Source organism: Lissotriton helveticus, chromosome 11 (genome assembly GCF_964261635.1).
Source record: "Lissotriton helveticus chromosome 11, aLisHel1.1, whole genome shotgun sequence".
In the NCBI taxonomy this organism is placed as follows: domain Eukaryota; kingdom Metazoa; phylum Chordata; class Amphibia; order Caudata; family Salamandridae; genus Lissotriton; species Lissotriton helveticus.
The window spans coordinates 127,519,131-127,546,023 of NC_136072.1; the positions used below are offsets into that span (position 1 = coordinate 127,519,131).

At 46.1% G+C, this 26,893-nt stretch overlaps 1 protein-coding gene across 4 annotated transcripts in view; it reads left to right on the top strand.

Moving 5' to 3' along the window:
* LOC144791842 (T-kininogen 1-like) overlaps positions 1-26,893 on the top strand; it is a 269,931-nt gene that overhangs the window by 213,620 nt on the left and 29,418 nt on the right. For all 4 annotated transcript variants that reach the window (XM_078666624.1, XM_078666621.1, XM_078666623.1 and 1 more), the window contains 5 exons: positions 4,792-4,893; positions 5,458-5,539; positions 7,802-7,956; positions 11,219-11,326; positions 14,531-14,623. In XM_078666624.1, the coding sequence (XP_078522750.1) occupies positions 4,792-4,893; positions 5,458-5,539; positions 7,802-7,956; positions 11,219-11,326; positions 14,531-14,623 (540 nt within the window). The remainder of the gene's footprint in view (positions 1-4,791; positions 4,894-5,457; positions 5,540-7,801; positions 7,957-11,218; positions 11,327-14,530; positions 14,624-26,893) is intronic.

The following is a 26,893-nucleotide window of genomic DNA, read 5'->3' on the forward strand; positions in this document are numbered from 1 at the left end:
CCAGAGCCTTTGCCTCGAAAAGTTGGAACGCCCCCCCTAAATTGGGTTGGGTTGGGTAGATCAGATCGTTTCCAGCCATCAATTCTTCTAAACACGATCCCTGCGGGGAATGCTCAAAATGAATGTTATCTTGGTTAGCTGGTCCTAGACTGTCCCAGACATAACAATTGCCGTTACAACAATGAACATTAAAATCTCCAAGCACTATAACCGAATAACAATTTGTACTGTTAACATTATACAATTCTAAGAAATCATATAAACTGACTAGATGTTCATTAAAAAAAGCCTTATCAAAGGAGTTATAAAAATTAACAATGAGCCAGGTGCCAGTGGTTTTGGTTAAAATTTCCACAGCCAAGCAGTAAGGCGTACCTGTCTCCACTTTGGTATAAGTGCCCTCAAGTTTTAGTGAGATAAGGGTTAAGAGTCCACCCTTCGCCCTCCCCATAGGGGAAGCAACTGCTGGCGACCAAAAAGCTGCATACCCATCCAAACGAAAAGTATTATTTATATCCCAAGTTTCCTAGAGCCCGATGATATCACAATCAGTAAGACAGTCCCTCCACTTAACATCTTTTGCCTTACTGTTTAGCCCGGCAATGTTCCAGCTGAGGAACCTGGTCCCTGGTCGAGGGAACTTAGCTACCTCCATGCCATTGCTACAGCCACCTCGTACATCCCCTAAAGTGTCTGTAATGTTGAAATTGCCACCCCCACATGCACTCACTGAGTTACCTGGTTTTCCGGCCTCCGCCCCAACACCCGATAAACAAGCTTCTACACCAGGTAGAGAATGGACCCGGCCAAGTTCAAGTCAATCATTAGATTCTAGGCCACTCAGGGGTTGATATCGGTTCGATGTAACAACCTCAAAACCAGTAGACCCATCAGTGCTGTTACCTCTGCCCCTAACAGAATCATTGAAGGGCTGCTGGATTAAGTGCCTGTAAAAATATCCCAGAGGTCGAAGTGTAATACCCTGGTTGTTATGGGGTAAAGAGGTGGCTCTTAACAATACAGTATTGGCAAGATGTGGATTTCTAAAATTAATAATGACACAATCGCCACTGGTATTCTTATGAGATCTGCCTACCCAGGTGGCTCTTCTAGTGGTTAAGATCTGGTGTGATAATGCCACTGGAAACCCACACTCTCGATTAAGCCATGACACAGTTTTGTTCTTCAAGGAATCATGGGATTCTGGCGTGTTTGAGTGCCCGGTCTCTCTTACCGGTGGGACATTGGTTAGGACTGCCACAAACGGTGCACAGTCCGGTGGTAAATCTGGTTGTGAGTTAACCAAGCATCTATTCTTCACTTCTGCTTGCCCTGTCTTTCTCTCTGGGCCTGTTGCTGACGGTGGGTTTTTACATGCAGGTTCCGGGGCTACAAGTACAGCTGGTTCAACTGTACAAGAACCCCCATTGGGAAGCTTAGAGGTCCCATTATTAACCCCCGGACCCTTTTCAACAGCTTTATTACTTTCAGTTATGTTGATTTGGGGTCCCAGAAGGCCACCTAATCTCACTACTTCCGCAGAAATCAGGTCAACTTGAGCAATTAGGGGTTTAACGATCTTGGCAATTTTTGCGTCTATAATACTAATCAAGAGATCTAATTGCTCAGTGTCTATTTTAACTGTGGCATTGTTAACTACTGACTCGGTAGCACATGCAACACTAATGGGTGGCGATTCTGCTCTTTTATTGTTGCGCCCCTCCCGTTTAGTTTGTGTGTTCCTACATGATCTCAGTACTCTCTGTGTTCTAGAGGCCGGCAAGCGCTGAGCTGGAGAATCATGAGAAGCACCCGTTTTTTCCTGATTAGGCGCTGGTTCTATAAATGGAGAGGCGGGAGCTTCCATGTTTAATAAATCAGGGTGAACAGGATCACAACTATCATCCGGTGGGGATACAGACAGTAAAATAGGCGATGTAGGCGGTGAAACAGAAGAAGCCCCCCGGCCTAACGACCAACGTCGTTCACTGTTGATTTTGTTCACAACTTTCACAAGATAGTTGTCTAACGTGGCTGATACAGGGGGGGTTTTAACAGCTTTAGCCTTAGACATTGTTAATACTGTCGATTTATTCTAAGGCGTTCGGTTATTGGGAACCGAAACCAGCACGAAGACCAAACTACAGTAGTAAAGGGCTTATTTCAACTCCTTATCCTGCGACCTTATGATTCAAACATTAAAACAAACATACAGGAAATAATATAAAAGTCGGGTATAATGGAGCTCAGCTACAATGTCCCGCCCTTGTCCCGGGCTTCTCCCGGTCGCTCCCGCGCGCGACTCGCGTGGTCGGAGGCGTTCTGCTGTTTTCAAGCGCCTTCGGGCGCGTCTCAGGTGTCAGAGGTGCGCCTGGTCAGCCGGGGCAGCTGGGAGCTGGAGTTCTCCCGCTACTGCTGGTGGGTCCGGCGTGGAGAGGCAAGTGTCTGCGCCGCCGATATCGCTTCCCTCACAGTGCCCGTTGCCCTCACGGGATGCTGGTAGGTCCGCCTATGTGTGCCCCACTGAGCGCTCGGCGCTCTGCTGTTTTCAAGCATCTCCGGGCGCGTCTTAGGTGTCACAGGTGCGCCTGGTCAGCCGGAGCAGCTGGGAACTGGAGTTCTCCCGCTACTGCTGGTGGGTCCGGCGTGGAGAGGCAAGTGTCTGTGCCGCCGATGTCGCTTCCCTCACAGTGCCCGTTGCCCTCACGGGATGCTGGTAGGTCCGCCTATGTTGGAAAGAGTCATTCAAGGCATATTTGATGGCAATTTGAGAGGATGTCTTTGTATGAAAAAGGAAACTTACCATGTTCAAACACAGTTTAGTGTCAAGGAAAGGAAAGTCATTAAAACTTTACCTGTACCTTTCAATGAGGAATATGATGTAGTTGATAGGTCAGATGGCTGGAAGGTCATGAGGACGAGTAGGTGATGGCTATGAGGGCAGTGAAAAATTAAGGGGGGAAAATTAAGCATTGTGGTGTAACACCACATATTTTTCTTGTGAGAGCAATAGCTGGGCCAAACCATAGAACAATATGTGGCTATGTTGTTAGTTTCTTGTAAATTTAGAAATGTGCAAGAAGAAATAATAAGGCACCAATTAATAGATAGGATGAGTAATCTAAAGATACAGGAGAAATTACTCTAAATGAAGGATCCATCATTAGATGAAACTATATCCATGGCACATCACATTGAGAACACCTCTTGGTATGTGAAGGAGCTGAAAGAGAATAAGGAAAGAAATTAATCAGAAGACGACAATGTTAATGCAGTGCAGAAAGGTGGGTTCAAAGCTAACAGACAAAGGGTAAATAACAGTTTTGGAGCATTATATAAAAGTATTTTAATGGAGCTAGACTATGGTGAAGCGTGGCTCAGTGGTTAGAGGCGGCAGACCCGGAAGCTGAGATTGGCTGTGGACCAGGGTTCGATTCCCCGCTTCGGCGGGTCTCGGGCTCAAAAATTCCACGGACTCGACAATTCTCGCTCCGGTGCCTACTCGACTCACAGGGTCACACTCTGCGACTCTGGGCAATAGCTTGCTTAATCTCCACTACGGCCCCTCGCGGCGGGATGCCTGGCTTTCACCTTGTGGATACCCTGCCGGGGTATCTCACGGGGGAATACCAGGACGGGTTCCCTAAGCAAGCGCTTAGATACCGTGTTGGTGATTTGCGCTATATAAATACATGTACATTTACATGGTAATGACAGATCCCTGATGTTCTAAAGGTATTTCTACTGCTAGATTTTGGAGTTGTTCTTATTTTTCATTTTGTTTTTAGAAGGGGAAGTGTTGTGTTCTATGACTAGGTTATTCAATTATGGGAACTGTGCAATATCATTCTAAATGTTATGGTGGGAACGTGGGATTCCAGGACAGGTCAGTTTATTCCTGCCTGCCTGTGGTCAGTTGTATGGATTTTTTCTCTTGAATAAACCCTTGAACCACCTGCTTGTATTGTCCTAAAAGTAACCATCTGCAAAATGCAGTTGCCTTCTGTTGATCATGTGTGCCTTCACGAGAGGCAGCTTAAGCTGAAAAGGTAAAGTTATCTTTCAGCGTAATCAATCATGAAGCTGTAAACAGTAAGCTGACTCAGCATCTGGACAGACAACACAGAAACACAGAGTCTAATAGAAGGTATCTCTCCACTTACCTTTGGACTGGAGCAGTAGGTGGAGTGCTGGGACCACACTTTGCCAGAAGAGAGCTGCCAAACCTTCCTCCAACTGCTCCATGTACTGGTGTGTAAGTCAGAAGAAAGGTCCCACATCTCTGAAAAGGCACAGACAGACTCCTCTCCTCTCAGAATACTCACATCACACTGACAGCAAGACTTCCATACCCTCTCATACTGATTGACAGGGGTGCCAGCCAGCTATTGTATCACACTTGATCAATGGACATTGTGCCCTCCTCGGATATCACCATCCTCCTCGGTGGAGACATTACACTACCAGCTGAAATTTCAGCCCTACCAATGTGCCTTGCTATGGACAAGTGTGTGAAGACATGATTCCACTGACTCTTGCATTGTTGCATATTTTTATGAAATATGGCCATGTTGCAGAATTGAGATGAAGGGACTCACCTATGAACATACCATTTATAACAGACCATTTACGTATTAACACACAGCTTTACTGAGACTGACGTAAGAGACTCATGTACATTCCTTGTTGCAACAAAACCTACATTTCTGTTTGCTCTCTTTTACTCAGTGTTACATGTGTTTGCATTTCTCAATTAAGTTCATACTAAAATGTGCTATATTTTTTATGCAGGTGGTGGCTGGAACAAACTATAATATTGAATATACAATCAAGGAAACTACTTGCTCCAAGAAGGAATCCAAAGAGTTGCATGGACATTGCAGTCCAACTAAAGTACGTTGTTTGTGCATATATCATGAAATTATTTTGGACATTAAACCTCAGCGGGCCCGATTCACAGAACTAACTTAAGACAAAATCCTAAACTTACTACTACTGTGTCATTAAGCAAAATGTGTATACTACTTAAAGGGGCAATCCAATGAAAAGTAAACAGGTTTCTCTTACCCAATCTTCCTTCATCAACACTCAGCAACAATAAGGGTTCCACAATACCTGTTTGATTTTTTTCTGGGAGGGGCATGAAGATTCAAGATGTACATCAGCACAAGGAAGCATTAATGTAGATGCAGTGTGACACTGAACACAGTTGTAAATAACATTGGGTTTGCCACAGACAGAAAGAAAGTGCTTGGAAAGTTTGGCAAATTTGATGCTTCTGGTGGTGCCTTTTTGTAAAACGTCCTTTCATGTACCTTCATAAAAAAGATAACATTTTATATGTAAGTATGACGTGTGAATATCCAAGCTGGCATTCAGACTTCTATGAAACTGGTGCAGTGTTCTTCTACTCTAACCTTTTCCATTTCACATTGGCTTTTTTCCATTTGCTGACAGGTTTCTGGTTCCTGCAAGTCAACTGTGTATGTGGATCTCAAGCATTCCATAGCCAACATTCAGCAAAACTGCACAATCCATGGTAAGACAGAAGTAAAGTCAACCAAGTCTTGGTGCGCATGCGCACGTCTCCATATTCACAACTGTATCTCAATGACACACTTGTGAATACCTAAACTGCACTAATTGGTCCTGGTTCACAAAAAGCAGACTGAAATTTACTCCAATCTGCTACTATCTATAGAGGGGGAACATTCTGCCTTTTTGGGGAATACACCAGGGTGCCCAGCAGCCCTCCTGGAAAGGTTTGATTGTAGCTTTTTTCCAAGTAGTGTTCTGGAATTCTTGCATATTTGCTCATGTGAGGAGCAAAAGCATTTTCTGTTTTCTTATTCTCCACAGGAAACTAAGGGACATATTTACAATAGGTTATCACTACCAGAACGCCACTTTTTATGACGTTCTGGCAGCAATAACCCCTTCGCCTTATTTACAAGGCAGTGTTAAGCCACTTAACAGCTCCTCGTAAATAATGCCCCTATGCACACAGCGCTTAGCGTGAAAGGGGCAGGCAATGGGTGTTGCAGTGGCCGTTCCACTGCAACACTCATTTCTTTTAGACGCTGCCCCCTATTTACAAGGCTGGCGTAAATATGGGGCAGCGCCAAAAATAAGACCAAGGAAAACATGGTCTTAAACAGGTGCAACAAGAGGAAATGATTAATTTCTCCTTGCTTTAGCTGTTTCTATGTGTGCTGCATTCTGCAGTACAAATAGAAAGAGCAAATCACCATTAGTGATTGCTCATTTGCAGGAAGGTGCCCCTTCCTGCACATGAAAAATCACTCTCTGCAATGCAGGCACCCTTGCACTATAGCTCAAGTGTGCCTGCCTTGATTCTAGGCTAGATTTAGCACCAGCGCTAGGGAAAACGCAGGGGGGTGTATTATTTTAATTACGGTGCATCCCTCTGTTTTCAGAATGTCTTAGTGTGGCATTACTAATTGTGGCGCAATGCCACACCCCTGAAGTCTATTGTAAACATGCCCCAATATTTCTCCATGTAGAAATACCTCCCTTTACACCCTGGCCTTTTTGGTGGTATTCCCTCCCAATCCCACAGTGCGTAAAGATTTTTGTGTTTTGATGTATGAAGCCCTACTCAAAAAACCTGGATATATAATTGCACTCCAACCTGTTTGTGAATGGGTTTGCAGTTTATGATGTGATCGATCTACTAATAAGTGGCACCACATATAGTACACGGAGGAGTTGGTGGTGGTGGTGGATGGAGGGTGCAAAATGGCCTGCCTAATGAAGATTATCAGCCAATTCACAATTTACAAACCTATGTGAATGGCTGTGAATGCCAGGATAGAGGCCCATGTGGGACAGAAAGCCACTAACTTTGCATTTGCTTTCCGAAACAGTCATTATTTTGTTAAAAAGCTGCCCTTGTCCATTAAAGGTACATAAGCTGCTTATAAAAAAGCATCTTCCTGCTCCAACCAAGGCTGTGTGACAAGACTCTAAATGGAAAACTGCCCCACTTTTACAAAGGGTGCAGCTTCTCCTGAAGCAGATATCGCTCCCTTTGAGGTGTGAGTATCTGATGGGTGACTTACGACTGCAATTGTGGTCACAAAGCATTGAAACATTCCATTGCGGCTCCCCCATAGGAGGGAGATGCCCCTTCAACACCCTCTCCTATTTTGATTTGAGGTGGGTCTCAAATCCCCTTCTACAAGTCAGAAACAATTTTCTGACACGAAAGGGCATTTCTGCGATTTAGCAGCAGCGGCCGCTGCAGGTAAGAGCGGTGGGGTGGTGGGGGGGATTTTGAGAGACGACCACAAGGGAAAATTAAATAAATAATTAATTTGCCCTCTTGGTCATCTTTTTGAATCTTCCCGGGAGGCTGCGATTTAGTGAATGGCAGGTTTTTGCAACCATGAAATTGTTTCTCCCTGTTTAGTTTAGATCATACTACCCTATGTGGGTTGAATGTTCTAACAGGATTATATCCCATTCTCTTGTTACAGGCCCTCGCCTATGTATTAGGCCTTTAACAACTGCTCGGTCCATAACAGTGAGCTTTAACCCCTTAATTGCTGCCGTCGGCCAACGGCCATCGCGAGCACTACCTCGGTATTGCTGCGCACGTCCGTTGGCGGACGCGGCCCCGCCTGCGCAATAGAACGCCCGCAGCGCAGCGAATTGTGCGCCGCGCTAAAGGGGTTAAACTTATACCATGTTGCAATTTATTAGAATGCTTTCATGTTTGATGAACGGCAAAATGTCTTTTGTTGGTTGCATTATCCAGAATGTTGTTTTTATTTTTCAGCTCCTCCTCTTCCATGTCTTGGTTGCCCAAAGCCTCTAGAGACGAACAGCTCAAGACTAGTAGAACCTCTGGCCCACTCAGTGAAGAAGTACAACTCAGAGAGCAACAACGCCGTCCTCTATAAGGTGGACCACATCCTAGAAGCCACATCACAGGTGTGTATGTATTCGAGCAAAAAAGAGTTCTCTGACATATATACATTTAAGAAAGTACACTTCCAGCTTAGTGCACCTTGGAACTGAAACATCCCAGGGGCAGATTTACAAGCCCCTTGCGCCACTTTTGCGTCACTTTTCCCATGTTAAAAATTACGCAAAAGTGGTGCAAGGGCCTTGTAAATAAGCCCCCCCAGTGTTTACTCACATAAAAGACACTATGGGTCCAATTAAAAAAAAAACTTGTAAATCTACTTCCAAGGTTTTATATATATATATATATATATATATAGGTGAGGAGTAGGTCTATGAGTTTTGGAAGGCTCAATGTTTCCAGAAGTACTCCCCAGAAGTTGGCAAAGGAAGATCCCTTGAGTAAAAAGTTACACACACCTACATGTTCATGGTGTACATTTTTCCTTTGTGTAAATGCTTTGCAAAAGTACAATCACTCGTGCTAACTTTGTAATGTTTTTTCCACAGGAAAATATTTGTCCTTCTTTGAGAAACCCCTGCGAGCACATCCTCACACAATTTGTTGGCTTTCCCCTTCCCAATCTCACCCAGGATATGAATGTACTCTCTAACCGAATGGGCTGTGAAAATCACTATGAACGTGTAAAAACTCACACGTGTGGCAGAGTGTTAAACCACTTTGCAAAGGATTCCCACCCCTGCGAGCAGATATAGGATAATGTAATATATTACACCATACTTGTGTTATTCATGGATAACTTGATTCAGAAGTATAAATTAATGTTTGGCAAATTGAAAATGACTTCACAAGTACGTCTCAAGTTAGCATTCTTCTTCCATGGATGTGCACCATCTCAAAAGGAAGTGGTTGTGGATATGCAAATGTGCACTGTGGCATGTAATACTTATAAGCTGTTCCTTTATGGCTCCTGTTTCAACATGGTGCAGCACAGTTTGGATCATGGTGATCACAGTAATATGCACTGCCCAGGATCCATTCTTGTGTAATAGTGCTGTGAACACTCCTTCAAGCCAAAATATATGTGCTTGGAATTTTAAATGCAATAAAGTGATCGATGCAAGTGCTAATTAACGAACAAGGTGTATATTTACTAAGATTTTGCGCCATGTTTGCATCACAAAAGGGACGCAAATCGATGAGAAATCTTTTTTCCCTAATTTACTTTACACCTCAAAACTTGTTTTGTGCTGGACATTCTCGTGAAAGTAACACCAGGCAGGTCATAGCACTGCTTTGTGTCACTTAGTGCAAAGGGGCTATCCATAGATGGTGCATGCGCGTTCCCGTACAACCACTATTGTTTTTTGATGCAAAACTGTTTCTGCTAAAAGCAGTAGACATGGTTTCACTTAAAACAATAATGGCCATTTTAAATTGGCACTATAAAGCTGGAATGCTTTATTTACTTCTCCTTTCTGTTCCAATTTTGCATGTGTCCTGCACTTTACAGCACACATACAAAGTGGGACATTTTTTAAACTTAGTCTAAGCATACTATATTGTACTGGAAAGGTATCCTTCTACTACAAAACCTATGCTAGACTCATACAGGCACCCTTGAACGATGGTGCAAAGGTGTGTGCATGGTGCCGGCTGCCTGATTGTGTGCCAGCACTACGGAGAAGGGACAAGAGTACCATATCGCTGTAGATATGGCGTTCTGCTCTCTCCTCACAAAGCACAGCCCAGTGTAGCACTGCGTTGTTGGAGCAGCAGTAATTTACAGCTTTAGATAGTATTAAACAGTTGCTTATAAGGGGTACGTTAATTGCATGAAGTGCTTTTTTGGCTCAACAGTTTACATCATGTGTTGGCATGTCTAAAGTAAGCAACAGCACATAACAGAATAACAATCTTAAAGCGACATACCAACATATTAAAACCCAGCAAGGCACAATAAAACAGTCAAAACAGAACACAACTGAACAACCACAGTACCATACAACAATGTTATATTTAAATAATTCAGCACAAATGGACAGCAACAGGGAAAAACATAACAAATGACCACCACAGCAAAATAACACATACTAATGTGCACATACGTGTTACACATTAACACCTCTAGAATTTTTTTCTATACTATGTAATTAAATGTGTTTATACCAAGCGCATTCTTAAATTAACATGATTTTTAGATGCACCTTAATTTCATTATACCTGAAGATAGCAGTTCTCTAATTGTCTGGACTTTCAGGGGGAGATTTACTAAGATTTTACGCCTTGTTTGCATCACAAAAGTGACGCACATCGGCACAAAATCTGTTTTTTTCCAAATTTACTTTCCAGCGCTAAACTTGTTTAGTGCTGGAAATAACGTGAAAATAAAGCAAAGCAGTGCATAGCGCTACTTTGCATTACTTAGTGCCAAGGGGGCGTACCGTGGGTGGAGCATGGGCGTTCCCATGCAACCACCCAAGGTTTCTGATGCTAAATCCATATTCCTAAATGAAGTAGACAGGGTTTAGAATCCGAAAACTGCGCCCTTTTTGAGTAGGCACAAGTAAGGAGAGATGCTTACATTTCTCCTTCCTTTTCCGACTTTTAGTGTGTGCTGCACTGTACAGCGCACATACAAAGAAGAAAAATGGTTTAAATCAGCCTTTGCATTGTATTTTGTACTGCAAGGCTACCCTTCCAGTACAAAACCTATATCAGACTCACTGAGACATCGCTGCACCATGGCGCAAAGGTGTCTCCGTGGCGCACGGCAGCCAGGGCCGGACTGAGAACCAAAACCGGCCCTGGCAAAGTGCTCGGCCGGCTCCCTGGGGGTGCGACCGAGCTCTTTGTCGGCCGGTTTTCGGCCGATTTTGTTACAGGGCCGCTTTTGCAGCTATGCTGCAAAAACGGCCCTGTAACAAAAACGGCCCCCACCCTTGCGGCGCACCGGGGGATTGCCCGGTGCCCTCAACGGCCAGTCCGGGCCTGACGGCAGCTAATTTCAGCGCTGGCGCAAGGGAAAGGGGAGGAGAGTGCCATATTTCAGTAAATTTAGTGCTCTCCTTTTCACGTAGTGCAGTATTTGCGACTGCTGCACTGCACTGCGTGAAAAAGTGGTAAATCTGCCCATCAGTGTCTTACATCGCACTCTCGTTAAAGGTGTAGTTACCAGTTCATGTTCCACCTACCCCGGCTTTTCTTACAAATTCATATTTTTTATTTCTCCTGACCTTTGACATACTTTAAACTCCTTTTTTCAGTAACTTCAGAAAAAAACTCTATCAGTAATTGTTTTAATATTTATCTTTATTGGCGTTTCAGGTTGTGTCTGGGACGAAATATGCTGTGACCTTCACAATCAGACCAACAAATTGCTCAAAGGCGAGCAATGCTGATCTACATGCCGGCTGCCATTTTGATGTTGGCCACGTAAGTAGTCCTGTTTTTATTAATATTTCCAAATTTTACAACTGACGCCGCTAAAGACCGCTTGCTGTGTATACATACACTGAGAATAGGTTTTAGATCAGCCTCCATCATCCATTGGCTTGTTTAGGTCAGCACACTTCAGCCAGTTGCCTTTACGTTTTCATCAACTCATGGCATGTCACTAGTGTTTTGTTTTTTATACGGAGTTTTATGTACCGCAAACTTGACCTGAAGGTATCGGATATCAGAGCGCTTTACAAGATTACCAGTTGCGTTACATGAGGACACATTCATTTTTGTTAGGCTTGGGGAGATTAAGTGATTTGCCCAGAATCACAGGATGTTGCGCGTCCTTGCCGAGACTCAAACCCGGTTCCCCAGATTTGAGGTCGACCGCCTCTAGCCGGTGGGCCAACTCCTCTCCCAGTGGTTACATTGATAACAAAAGTAGTCCCTCTCCGGGAGGCAGACACAGATATCTTTCTGGGTAGTATGTCTCTCTCTTCAAGGTCCACATGTTGATAAATAAATTGGCAGGGACACCAGTAGTGTGCGGGTGCAACTGCCCCAGTCTTGTGCTCCAGAGCTTTTTTATTAACAGCGTCCTTTGACTGGTGATGCCTGTGATGGATGGGTGTGGGATGGCTAGGTACAGCCCCTGGGTAGGGGCTGGTTCATGATGTGCCCAGCAGGACACTAAACATGCCTAAAAATTGCTACATGTCCTCCCTTCCTGATTGGGTGCCTGGACGTTTAGCCATTTCTCTGACGGCCCTTACTCTGTCAAGCTGTTGGAGAGGTTTGGCTATGGCAGTGATGGAGTAGTCATCGCTGTAGAAAAACCTAAGGTCCGCCCACAATAAATTTGGGCAGGAAAATATGTTGGGGATGTGTATACTCTGCCACCGTTGTGATGGAGTATACATGCCATCAAAATATAAATATGGCGCTTTATCCACTAGTGCCAAAATAAATGTTAATGTGTGCTTAACAATATAACTGGTGCTCATGTAAAGCGCTCCCATACTTTCAGGTCAAGTTAATGCAATATAAAACTGCAAAAACAGCAACAATAAGAAAAAAACAAGACAGAGGGAAAATAAGGGAAGGGAAAGCATCTCGCTGGTGTTTTTCCCTCTTATTAGTACATCCTTAAAACAAAAAATTAGAAGCAGCAAACACTTTAAAATGTGCTCTAGAGCTGCCATACCTGCCTGATAGGTAAAATAAACAAAAACAGAAAGGTCATGTTACAAATTAATACAGACATTATATGAAGTTCTCTATAAATATACCACCGGGCCTTTGCAGACTCTGAAAACATGGACAAATGTAAGACTTTTTCTTTTGGAAAATACTGTCAATGCGGGGGCCTTTTGAATTTCCAATGACCCCTTTTATACCCTCTCTCTCCAGTCTGGATAGTATGAAAAGGGTCTGTGATGGGCCTAATAAAGTTATTGGATTTTCACAAAAGGAACCTGCAAACAAAATAAATACAGGCTTTTTTCAGAGCTCTTGGCTCAGTAGGAAACTTAAAGAGGGTGCAATATGCCAGCCTCTGCCTTGATTACCGCACCACACCACCAGCACACTTACAGCTGTTGGAAGTATACACTTGACAACCAGTGGCAGCTCCTCCGCAATGGCGGAGGAAGGTCGCCCCACTGCCTGTCTCAGAGTCAGTAAATGTAAATTAAAGCAATGTTCTTGCATTTTTTTTATTTACTTTTGCCGGCTCTTAGCCAGCGGTGTTGGGTGGGGAGGGCGAGGCTAAGGAGGGGGGGAGGAGCTACATGCACTTCCACTCCGTAAGTGCGCTTATGTGTTTTGGCCCTGCCTTTAAATTATATTCTATGGAACTCTCAACATTCTCATGTTTTAATATAGCCTTGAAGCCTTCCAGGGCAGGCTAAACTGGTCATTAGAGACCTGCTCCAGCGTTAAATGCCAGTGTTGAAGATGAAGGTCTGGACCAAGAGAAAGGGCCTTCAATAGATGGTATAAGTCAATGAGAACATTCCATCTCAGGGGTGCGAAATGTCTCTTGAAAGTCACAGGGGGTTTATAACCTCCCATGCCTCTGACGTTTGGGGCCATTTCAAAGCTCTTGGTGTGTATCTAGACCTAAATTCACATTAAAAGGTGGGAAAGTGGGAAGCATCAGACTTATTTTCCTTGGGCTCTGCCAAACTTATGTCTTCGATTGGCAGAGACGAGCGATACGCAAGCTGATCAGAATTATCCCTTACACCTCTGAAGCTCCAGGAACACTGAGAGCGACAGAAAGAGGGAAGAGGCGTGGTGGTTTGCAGTTCTGCGGGCGACAAATTATAACATCCTTCCACCTGAATGGCTGCATTTTTTCTTCTGAAGCGTACCCTGCCTCTACGGCGGCCTGTTGCCACTTATCTCATTTCCCAAGATAGCCCCTTAGAGCTGGTGTCCATCTTTGTTAATGACGTAATCAATGTCACCCAGGTGCTGAGTGTTGTCTCCAATATGTGGAGGACATTTTCTATCCAGAACTTCTACATTACATACAAGAACGTATTTAATACTCTGAAGTAGACAGGGAATGTAATCAAATTACAAGTAACTAGTTACTGTAACATGTTACTTGACCACAGTGCTTTATCGCCTAGATATAATACTAGCCAGCTTTTCTAATTCTAATCATATTTTAATAGGCCTCTACCATGGCGAAATTAACTCAGTGACATTTGATAACTGTAAAGTAGCAAAGAATAGTAGATTCGTTTGTTGATGTTAAATCCAATCAAAAAGGCACACCATGATAGCTCTTTCTGATTAGAGAGTGGTTCAGACTCCATGTATTCAATTAGTCCTTTGACACAGCCAACTGTGATATATTTGTCAGTTGACTTGTAGCAGGTGGTTGCTAATGGATCGTGTTGGGATTTAGACACTGCCCTGCTTACTAATGTTAAAAAGCCTCAGGCTACCAACTTGATCCAGTAGAAACCATTTGTCAATGATCAGAGGGAATATTCCTCAGGGTGACGGATCATAAGTGTGAAACTATCACCAGCACCCAATATTTTGCCATTGCATGCACCATATAATTATTGCATCACCTCTATGTAAATACGTATTGCCCTCAATTCTTAAAAGTTAGTATGAGGCACCTGCTGAGGCCTGTGTGAACCAAAATAAATAAGCAAATTTGTTTGTTTTTAACAGGAGTTCAAACGCTGCCAGGCAGAAATTGTTGTGGTACCTTGGCTTAAAAAAGTGGATCCTCTTAAAGTCGACTGCTCAGAGACTATTCTTGAGGTATAGTATAAACCTTCACTTGCAAATGTTTAGCATCTACCCTGAAATAATAATGCACACAGGACTTTTTGTGAAGAATCAAAATGTTGATCCCCAGAGAAGATGATGTGTGGTTGACCGGTGCACACTGTGGGAGGGGTGGTGAACTCTGGTTCGGTTACTTTATCAGTTTTTAATGACCTTGTACCGGATGACTCTGCTATTGTGGCGGACTATTGGGCTTTCTACGCGACCCTCTATGTCGCCGAGTCTCCTACTCTAGCGGACCCGCATGAGTATTTGCGTAGGGCAGCAGTTACTCATCTTCCCACCCATGAAGTGGATGGGTTGGAGGCTCCTATCCGGATTGAAGAGGTGGTCTCTGCCTCTGCCATCGCCGGTCTGAAGCCTCCGAAGGCACCAGGCCTGGATAGTTTTTGTGCTCTTTTTTATAAGACTTACTGTGTGGAATTAGCCCCACTACTCACCCAATTATTCAATTTGTTTGCTGACACAGGAACCCTCACGGCTTCTATGATCCAGGCGACGATTTCTGTCATCCCCAAACCAGGGAATGACCAGGTGCTCTTCGGCTCCTACCAGCCAATCTCCCTACTGAACATAGATGCAAAGTTATTCTCGAGCATCCTGGCCCACAGACTCAACCCTCTCATGCCCGGCTTGATTGACCTGGACCAGTCAGGCTTTATACCGAGTAGGCAGTGTGGGGACAACACTAAACGGTTATGCCACCTGATTGACAAAGTGCACAGGTCAAAGGAAGAAGCTCTACTGTTGACAGTTGATGCTGAGAAGGCCTTTGCCCGGGTGCACTGGCCGTACTTGTTTGCTACACTGGAGCGTTTCGGTGTGGAGCCTTAGTTTCATAAGTGGTGGCTAGCATTTACAGTGGCCCTACTGCGGTGGTCAGGATTAATGGTATACTTTCAGGGGACTTTGCAGTGGAGAGGGGCACCAGACAGGGATGTCTTCTCTCCCCAATGCTCTTTGCCTTATATATGGAGCCCTTTGCTCAACGGCTCCAGGACAATCCACAGGCGCAAGGTGTGTCCTTTGGGGCTGACCGCCACTTAGTCAGCCTTTACGCTGATGATGTCATATTTTCGGTGGCTCACCCCCTGACTTCTATGCTGGCCAGGGGTGGGTGGAATTTGCATAGTCGCGCTCCGCAAAGCTCCGCGAAATGGTAAACAATATCCGCAAGCATGCAAAAGTTCCACGAACACGCGGAATTGCTTGTCCCGCCCGTTCGTGATGCTTCTTTCCTGTTTGCAAACGCTGTTTGCGGGCTTGGGGATAAATATCTCATGAACACACATTTTGAAAGTGTCAACAAGCACAAACTTCAGCAAAGCCGTGGATCGTGCAATTTTTGGCAATTCCAGGGAATGCGAAATGACCCAAATTCCGCAAATCCCGTGAGCGGAACGGAATTTACCGCCCACGCCTACCGGCCATAGTAAAAGCGCTGCATGTGTTCAGTCTGGTCTCGGGCTTCAAAATGAACTTGCAGAAATTGCAAGTCCTGAATCTCACTGCAAAGCACACCCCGGTGGATGCATTGCCAATTCGACTTTGCCTGGGTGACTGGGGCATAATATACTTAGGGTTGGTCCTACACAGCAGTCTGGACAAGACAGCGGAAGTGAACTATACTACTTTACTCTCACACATCAGGAAAGACCTCGCCCTCTGGCGGCGTCTAGCCCAGTCATGGCTTGGGAGGCTGGCCGCAGTAAAATGAATGTTTTACCTCGGGCCCTATACCTTTTCCAAACCCTCCCTTTATTGCCCCTGCCGAAGATGCTCTTGCACATCCAAACATAGATTGAACATTTCATTTTGGGCCCAACCTCGACCAGACTGCAGAAGATTCTGTCACGGCGACCTAAGAAAGAGGGAGGCTTGGCTGTGCCTAACTTCACCCGCTACTTTCAGGCCTTGCTATTGTGTCACCTTGTTGAATGTAACCGCCCTATGACGGAAAAGCACTGGGTGTTGATGGATCAGACAGTGGCTGGTCGGCATATCTAGAGGGAGGTCTGGCTGCCTTGACCTGCGCGATCCTGGGGACTTTATTCTTCGCCGGTCACCTACCCCACTATTATTGTCTGGGATAAGGTGTCTAAATGGGCCAATCTCACCACGTTGCCCTCCCCGTGTCTCCAATTTTTTCATACCCGACTTCCCTCCCGGGATGGACAAAGATGCAGGCACATGGTTTGTAAGCTTTTAGGGCAGCTGTTCTATCAGCAGGGACGTATTCCCTTTGAGGAGCTCCGCAAGGGTTACGGACTGGCCGATAAGGACCTTTTTCTTTACACACAAATGCTGCATTGGGCAGCCAGTCCCCTAGTCCGTCCCCTGGTCAGCAGACCATTTCTCCCGTTTGAGAAGTGGTTCTTCCTGACAAAGGGATGACCGGAAACTCATCTCCGAACTCTACACCGTCCTCGCCAAAGGTGCTCAGGGGGTGCGTTCAGCAGGACAGTAGCGGTGGGAGGCCGAAATAGGGCGCACCCTTTCAGGTAAAGAATGGGAGGATATTTTTTATAGGTCACACCATTTCGCACACTCCATGGGCCACACAGAGACTGCATTTAAAATTGTATCGTACTGGTATTGTACCCCGGCTCGCTTAACTAAGTGAAACTCACAGTGTGACAGCCTTTGCTGGCGTGGCTTTGGGAGCCCTGGTACCCTCTTACACTTGCCCTGCCACTGCCACAAGCTTACGAGGTAAAGAGAGAAAATCCTCTAGGAAATTGACAAGGCCTTTGACACTGCCATTCCGAGATTCCCCACCTACACTATTTTAGGACTGCCCAACGCTTTGACCATCCCCTTGCGCTAGATCAGGGGCAGGCAGATTGCCCTGGCTTTGAATGCATGCGCACCGGGTCCTACTTGTGGGCTGGAAGACAGACAGGATCCCAGATCACTTTCAATGGCTGCACCAATTGTGGGCCCTCCTGGGTATGGAGCGCTTGTCTATGCCTACACTTGGGGACAAATCCGAATATTTCAAGGTCTGGGGCCACATTTATTTCCATCCTATCCTCGGAGTTCCGAGAACTATTATGTCCTGCCTCTTTAAGACTTCTGAAGCTGATTCCTGAGAGCGGGGGGAGGAGGCTAGTGGGGTTGGCCCCTGACAACCTCACTCGATACCCAGGGACCGGGTAACTCACATTTAGGACCATGTATGATCATCTGCGTGTATTTCTGGCTCACCGGGAGAGAGGAGGGGTGGGGTGGGGGTGGTCGCAGGGTTTTCGTAGTTGGAAATTTGGGTGTGTCCCCCCTTTTTAGTTTTTTTTCCTTTTTGTTCTCTAAAAGCAGACTTATTTGCTCCAAGTGGGCCTTAGTAGGCCCTGGATACATTATCAGATATACGGGTGTGTTGCATAGGATTTTTCAGTTGCTCTCCTGTTACAGTACTGAATCTGGTTAATACTAGTTGAACATGGCCGGTCCAATGCGGGTTGTAGGCGGCATGCTGTGCTAATTACTCACTTGGTATGCTTTTGATTCATATGCCACATTTCCTTCCTTTTTACTATGCCGCTGCCGGCCCAGTGGGTTGTAGGAAATACGATCCGCTGTATTTCCATGCTATGAGCTCTGCCAATAAAAATCTACTTAATTTTAAAAATTACATACAGTTTCCCATTGCCAGACATTTGCCATTATTACTACCAATAAACTTACATTGAAAATTACCACAGTGTGTCAGGGCAAGCATTTTGTTATTGCCCCCTTTAATATATCACTGTTAACCTCCCTCATGACAATATTTACCTCCAATGTGCTAGTGCCAGCATTTCCAGCAGGGATGCACCCCCAGATTCTCCCCATGGAGCTAAAACCAATCTGGTGGAATGACCCTGAACACCCATTAGGTCGTTTACATTCACGGATCTGTAACCCTGTATTACTGCCTATTTTGCGCATCTACTTACAGTAGGAGTTGAGAGCTTTTTACCTTTATTGACTGCTCCATAAGTTTCCATCACTTCATATTATCTTAGTCCCATTTCCATTTCTATGATCCCCCTAAAAGAGCCTCCCCTTCCCCTCCCATCCTCCTGTCAATTTCAAGCAATGCACTATTTGGAGGTGTGAAATCTAGGGAGAGAGGGGGGTAGTTGGACTGTAAAAAGAGGAGGAATATGGATCTAGGGTATGAAGATTACCAGTTAATTGTTATTCATTACCCATCATCCGTTCCTCTCATCCCAGTCTGTACACATTGGATATATAATAAGAAAAAAAACTTTTCAGCAACAAATAGGTCATGCTGAACAAAGAAATTTTTTTTTTAAACAATTCAATGCATTTCAGAATCAAGGACTACTACATCAGAGCTCTTTTAGTGAATTGGCACATGAAAGTAGGTGTCCTGAAGAATAGCACTCGTTACTTAGCATGCGTTTAGTACGCATGCCATTACAACGCGGTCGTTAGTACGACCGCGTTGTTAGTTCGCATACCTTTACTACGGAATTTGGAACTACGAATTGCATTAGGGGGCGCTGGATGTTGGAATAGTATAATTTACTATTCCAACTCCTGCCTGTGCGGACACTAGGGATGGTGTTGGATTTAAAATCCAACACCTTCTCCCCCCCCCAATACAAATCGTTGTTCCGACTGGCGTAGTAAAGGTAATGCAAACTAACAACGTGGTAGTTATAACGACCGCATTGTAATGGCATGCGAAGTATCGCATGCGAAGTAAATGCTGTTCACTGTCCTGGAGATTCAGGGTCACTAAGAAATCTCCTTCTGAAAGTAAAGGAATGTTGGTTTGTAGAGTTACCATTCTGAAAGTATCTTTGACAAGGAACTTTTTCAAGTCCTTCTGGATTAAAGGTTCTACCCTGCTTGAGCACCAAGAAAAGAGTTGAGTAAACACTCTGATTTAATTGATCAGGAGGTACTGGAACCACAGCACCTTTGATAAGAAGATTTTTTGGTCTCTATCATGAAGTTTTTCTTCAACTTGTCTTTTGGTAAAACTGTATTTCTGAACCATGGAGTTGAAGGAGTGTTCTTGATTGGAATTTGAATTCCATTTTTTATGATGCATAACACCCCAACATCCTGAACCTTTGCTGACCACTGTTGAAAGAGGTTTTTCAATCGCCCTCCTATTGCCAAATAGTCACTATTGTTGTTGTTGTGACTGAGAGGACCGCAACTGGGATTTTCCAACAAACGCAGCCCCCCCCCCAAACCTCAGCCCCAGCCATGAAAGATACATTGGCTTTCTTCCTCATTTTGAATGACTTTTTCTGCCAGAATGACTTTCTCTTCCCATGATGTAGTTCCTCACAAATAATTTAGTTCCCATGAAGGGCAACTTCTGGACCAGTGTTATTTGACCCCTATCCAGTTTCCAAGATCTAATCCATAGCATCATTCATCCATGAATTGCTTCCCCAGCATAGAACTATGCTTAACACAAGGAATCAAATGTGTAACCCAATAAATATTTAGCCAAAAGTTACATGTTGGCCAGGTAAGAAAGGTGATCTGTACCCTCATTTAGATAGTCATAAAGAGACTGAAAGTCTTTAAGAAGAACTTGTGAGGTCTGGGCAGTATACCTATTCACCCTGATTGAAAAATTAGATGCTGCATAGACCCTCTTCAGAGAGTCCTTTATTTTCCTGTCTGCTACATCTAGGAGAACAGCATCCTCTGAAGCCAGATTCGAAGTAGGCGCTATGGAAGATAAAATGGCATGTAACTTCAGAACCTGAGGAAAATGCTCAGAAAAATCATCAATTAAATATTTCCTATTGAAGAAATGAGGAATAGACATTTTAGCAATAATCTTCCATTCTTTAGACAACGCATCCCTTATCACGTGGTGTGATTGAAGGCTGTCAGTGGACGCTGGAGTGCACTGGGAGTATAAGATTTGTCTGATATGTTTTAACATCTCCTGGAACTGGGTCCATTGAACATATTTTATCCTTGGTGAATCTGCATCCTCATACAAATCCTCTGTGAGCCTTTGAGCTGAAGGCACTTTTAGTGAAATATCCACAGCCTCCAAATCTCCTCTCATTATATAAGAGACCTCTTCCTCTTTCTTAGCTTTCCCCTGCTCCATAATGCCTTACATGAAAGTAGTCATGCTAGAGGAGGCAGCCAGTTACTGTTTTACCCTGCTGCAAGGGAAAACAAATCTCAAAACTCATGAGATATTGAGCTATTGGTCTTCAAAACAACAGTAATGGTGTACCTCCATCGTGCTTCATTCACTCAAGCAATCCAACAAGCAGGGCAGCAGTACTGACATTGTGTGGTCTTCCCTGTCTTACTGACCAACATGAAACAATATCAGGGAGCTCATGAACAGGGAGCATGCTAATTAGTGAAATATCTCACATGCTGCCAAGCTTAGCAGAGGGGAGGAAAACAAGTGAGTTCACAAATTCAAACTATATTTTCAAATATATAACATTTTTGAGGGAGGAGCTTAGCGCGCACCCAAGATGGTCGCGTGAGCTCAGAGCTCCCGGACCTTCGCCACCTCCACCGATTATCCTGCATCTTATCCTGATTTAGACGACGGGCTTTTGTGGTCGTGACCTTGCTGATCATTTATCCGTTTTCGGACTGCGAATTGGCCCATGGGAGCCGAAGATAAGGACTTTTGAACATTTCTGGCCTGCTCCAGGGTACTGCCCCGGGCTTGCTTTCTCTGCCAGCCCAGTGGTAATCGAACAACAACGGCCCTGGCGAGGCTCCCATGCCCGGTCTTCTACTTTCAGTTTCGATTCCTGTGGTCTGGCCTCACTGACTTTGCCTTGGTCGCCCTGGTTACTTGTTTCTTTCAATGTCGCGTCATCGCTTGGTGATCTAGACTTTCGCCGCACTTTGATCAGTGGCCGGCCCTCCACTTATTTTCAGAATTGATCCGGGCGCATCGAGTGTAGCCATTTTTACTAGGTCTCAAAATACCCTCCGGGGTGCACGACCTAAAATGGCCACTAAGCCCGAGGCGGACAGACGCAAGACCAGACCGGCAACTCGGGGAGGTCCTGTGCAGTTCAACGTTATGGATCGCTATACCCTCACTAAGGGATCTCCGAGCGGCATGACTAAGCCTCCGGCCACCTTTGGGGATGACTCCCTGTTGGGTGAAGAACCGTAGTTGAAAGACGTCATGGGCGCCATTGCTGGGATGAAGGCCGTGTTGGGACAACAGTATGAGGCCCTGACCCACAAGCTTGACACGGTTGCTATAGATGTTACTCTGATCAGGGCAGACCTCGCAAAGACTAACGAGAAGGTCAAATCCCTTGACTTAAAGACATCCAGTCTTGTCGCCGACGTCTCTGAATTACAGACGGAGGTCGGTAATTTGAGATCCGCCCGTGACTACCTCTCCCGACGCTTGGACGATTTTGAAGGCCGCGCACGGCGGAACAACGTCCGGTTGGTTGGTGTCCCGGAGACGACGGACTCGTCGGCGGTGGACCCACTGGTGGAGGACCTTGTCTTGAATCACCTAGCGCCCAAGGGCCTAAGCAAGTTTTTTGCAGTGGAACGGGCCCACCGAATCCCAAGTTGCCCGCCCAAGTTGGGAGCTTCTCCGCGCCCCATCATTGCGCGGATCTTTAACTTTCGAGACAGAGATGCGATCCTGCAGGCATCCCGCACATCGGGCCCTACGAAATATGAAAACGCCGCGGTCAGCTTCTACCCGGACTTCACCCAACAGGTTCAGAAGCAGCGACTGGGATTTCAAGGAGTGAAGAAGAGACTGAGAGAGAGAGCCATGAAATATGCCATGCTTTTCCCGGCTCGTCTGCGTGTGGTTCACAATGACAGAACATTTTTCTTTGACCATCCTGGAGCTGCTAGTGACTGGTTGGACTCGTTGCCCCCTGGACAGGAACAATTTGATCATTCGGAACACTCCGGTGGAGCAGAGGGCGGCCTGATGGAGCAGGAATAGGGAGTGAATCGGCTCCGGGACCAACGTATTGACTTTCGGCAGTGGTTTGATGCTATGCTACGATTGTCCGCTATTGTGTTGTCTTAATGGGGTGTGGGAGGGGGTCGGGTGTGTCTTCCTCCTCTGGGGTTCTTTTCGTAGATTAGTTGTATGTTAGGGCGACAGGCACACTGCAAGTTGGGGTGGCTTTCAAGTCTTACGCAGGGGTGCGGGGTGGGGGGTATGATGTTGTTCGGGGGGGTTGGGGGGTTCAACTTTAAGTTTTTTTGTTTTATTCAAGGCATAGTACTGATGATCTCCTATGTTGCAGTGTCGCGGCTGGTGTGGGGGGAGACCTGGGGTGGATTTTGGGATGGGGGATAGGGGACTACGCATTCTGTGTTGGAACGTAAATGGGTTGGGAGACAGGATTAAACGGGGGGTGGTATTACAGTTGCTAAAACGCTTGTCTCCAGATGTGGTTCTGCTTCAAGAAACGCACTTGCTTGGTAATACGTGCCACGCCATGAATAGGCGTGGATACCGTCTCATAGCCCACTCGGGTTTCACTTCCGGCTCCAGAGGGGTGGGCATTCTGGTTCGGACCTCCCTCCCTCTTGCTGTTGATGACGTTATGCTTGATGATAGGGGACGTTATGCCGCTATTGTAGGGCGTTGGGAAGGGAGGGTGATTACTTTGCTCTCAGTTTACATACCCCCAGGCCTCCAAACTACGACCTATGCTGGTAAAGTTATCCTGGGAGTACCCGAGGGTGTGCTTGTAGTAGGGGGAGATTTCAATTCAGTAGTGTCCGGCATGTATGATCGTCACCCTCCCCGAGTCCTCGTTAAATCTCAATCCTGGCTGGGGGACTTCTTGGAGGCACTGGGGCTAACTGATTGCTGGCGTTTACATCATCCTGGGCAACGGCAGTACACTTTTCACTCCGGGGCCCATGGCAGCCTTTCAAGATTGGATTATGTTTTGATGCCCTCCTCCCAGGCTTCCCTCATAGGGGAGGTGAAACATCTTGCCAGGGGTATTTCGGATCACTCCCCGCTGTGGTTAGTTGTGAACGCTCGTCTGGGGTCAGGAGGTCAGGTTGCCCCGATTAACCCATGGTACCTCCGTGATCCTAAGATTAGAGTGGAATTATTTAAAGCGATCGATTATTACTTTGCGGAAAATGTGGGTTCAGTGTCTTCTTCTGTCTCCTTGTGGGAGGCGTATAAAACTGTAATTCGGGGACAAGCCCTCTCATCGATTAGCAATGTTAAGAGATGTAAGCGGGAGGAGGTTGTCCGTCTTGAAACTGAACTTTCCATCCTTGAGGGAGAGTTGGATCCTGGAGCCTCCCCTGAGAAGCTGCACTTGTTAGACCTAAAACAGCACGAATATAGAGCACTTGTGACTGACGCTGCGAAAGAGATGGGTCGTGAACAGCAGGGGCGTCTGTATGATGTGGGGGATAAAGCTGGGAAATTGCTTGCTTGGTTGGATAGGAGAGAATGCGCGAGTCGAGTTATCCCTGTCATAGTTGGTGTGAATGGTGAAAGTATCACTGACCCTGCTGGGATTGTTGCCCGGTTCGCCGATCATTTTCGAGTAGTGTACTCCCCTGTGTCCGATAGACCAGAGCAGGACTCCCGTTTGCTTCTACGTGATATCTCACTACCATGCTTGTCTGGCCCGGAACGGGACCTGCTGGAAGCTCCGCTCTCGGTTGATGAAATTGCGACCGCTATCCGATCGATCCGCTCCGGGAAGGCCTCGGGCCCTACTGGACTCACCATTGAGCTTTACAAGCTCCGTCCGGACGTACTGGCGCCGTATTTGCGATCGATGTTTTTGGAATCCCTGGAGAGAGGGTCTCTTCCTCCTGATCAACGGTTAGCCTCCATAGTGGTTATCCATAAGGAGGGAAAGCCGCGTGACCGCTGTGAATCCTTCAGACCTATTTCCCTTATCAATGTTGAACCTAAGATCTTGGCCAAAGTTCTTGCTACTCGTTTAGTTTCTGTTATAGGAGATCTTGTTCACCCGGACCAATCCGGCTTTATACCACATTGCAATACGGCACTTAATCTTCGGCGCCTCCATGGAGTCCTGGCGCGAGCCGGGACTCTGCGGGAGTCGGCCATCTTGGCGTCTCTAGACGCCACTATGGCGTTTGATACGCTGGAGTGGCCTTATCTTTGGGCGGTCCTTTCTAAATTCGGTTTTGGGCCCGCCTTTATCCGTTGGGTGCAACTGCTTTATACTGATCCTTTGGCCCAGGTAGTGGTGAATGGGCGTGTTTCGGCCTCCTTTGCGCTTGGTAGGGGTACACGCCAGGGCTGTCCTCTGTCCCCACTTCTGTTTGCTCTTGCTTTAGAGCCATTGGCGGCTTGGTTGCGATGGGAGCCATCCTTGAAGGGTATCAGATGGTCACCGGGATTTGAAGACCGTATATCTCTATACGCAGATGATATACTCTTATACCATACGTCGCCTCGAAAGTCGTTGATCGTCCTTTTCGACGTTTTGACTTCTTTCAATAAAAATTCCGGTCTAGTCATCAATTGGTCGAAATCTTGCATTTATGTTCTTTCCGGCGATGCTCCCCTCCTACCACGTGGATGTCCGATTTCGGTGGTACTCGAGGGATTCAAATATCTGGGAATCTTTGTTACCCTGGACCCCATGCTCCGTTACGAGCGCAATTTGCTGCCCCCTCTCCGACGTCTTCGAGCGGATATAGAAATGTGGAACAGACTTCCTCTCTCTCCCCTGGGACGAGCGGCGTTGTTTAAGATGATGCCGTTCCCCCGATTTCTTTATGCGCTGCAAAACACGCTTGACGTAGTACCAGCCGGTTATTTCCGGGAGATTGAAAGTCTATAGCGACAGTTGATATGGGGGGGCCGTTCTCGTATAGCTTTTTCGAAACTCACGCTCCCTTGGTACGATGGTGGCATCGCACTCCCTGACATCCGACGCTATTATTGGGCCTCTCAACTAGGGGCCATCAACCACGGCGCTTATGCTCATTCACTAAACCCGGCTTTTGCGATGGATAAATGGTTGCTGCCCGGCGGCGATTACAACAGGGCTTTATACGCGAAGTCAGCCGGTAGATCTCTGACGGGTCCCACTAAAACGGCGGTACAGGTGTGGTATCGAGCTACGGCGGCCACGGGATGGGCTGACAGGCTGACCCGGGCTACTCCACTCTATGCCTCGGATAAACTTGGCTCCCTTTGGCAATCGAAGGGATTCGATCGGTGGGACATGATTGGGATCAGCAGGGTTGATGATGTGTGGATCAAGGATAGAATCAAAACGTTTGAGGAATTGAAAGTTGAGTATGGATTGAATGATAAGGAATCTTTTCGATATGCGCAAATCCGGCACGCAATCTTGTCTGTTTTTCCCCGAGGCTCGGACGTGCCGGAAGCATCCCCGCTTGAAGATCGGATACTAGATGGGCATATCCCCGATAGCACTATTTCGCTCATTTATAAAAAACTGATTAATACCAGGATTGATTTATTGGAAGACCTCCGAGGGTTGTGGACCAGTGATGGTCTGGAGCTTGATGATGAAGATTGGCAAGCCGCGATCTCTTCCCCGAAAGAGGTGGCTATTCCGGCACGCCTTCGGTTTGTCCAACTCAAAATTCTGCATAGGGTGTATGTGACTGGTCCGCGTCTGGTGCGAATGGGGTTCTCGGCGGATGGATTGTGCAGGCGTGGATGTGGCATGGTAGCTACGTTTCTTCATATGCTTTGGGAATGTCCTGCTGTGCTGAACTATTGGAATCGAGTACATGCGGTAATGAGCGAGGTTACGGGTGTGCGACTGATGCCTGAAGCGCGAAGGTGCTTGCTGAACGTCTGGGAGCCGAATGATTACAATCTGGTGCAGCTTCGATGGGCAACCTTAGGTAACATGATTGCCAAGCGTGACATTGCCCAACTATGGGGCGCCCAGAGGCCTCCGACAGTCCTGGGGTGGAAACAAAACATGGATTGGTGCATGTTTCGAGAAAAAACGGTTTATGTTTCCCGTGGCAAACCTGGCAAATGGGGGAAGATCTGGACTCAGTGGAACACATATCGTGGCGATATCTGTGCTCCCCCCATATCGGAATGTGATATTGATTTGTCTTCCTCCCAACCTGATGTTTCCTCCGCAGGAATATAACTGTTTTGTATACTTCTGGTCTCCTTTCCCCCCCCCCCTCCCCCCGAATTATTGTTTGTGATGATATCTGATTTGCGTCTGTAACCCCCCCCCCCCACGGGCTAATTGGTGACACATTTCTATTGTA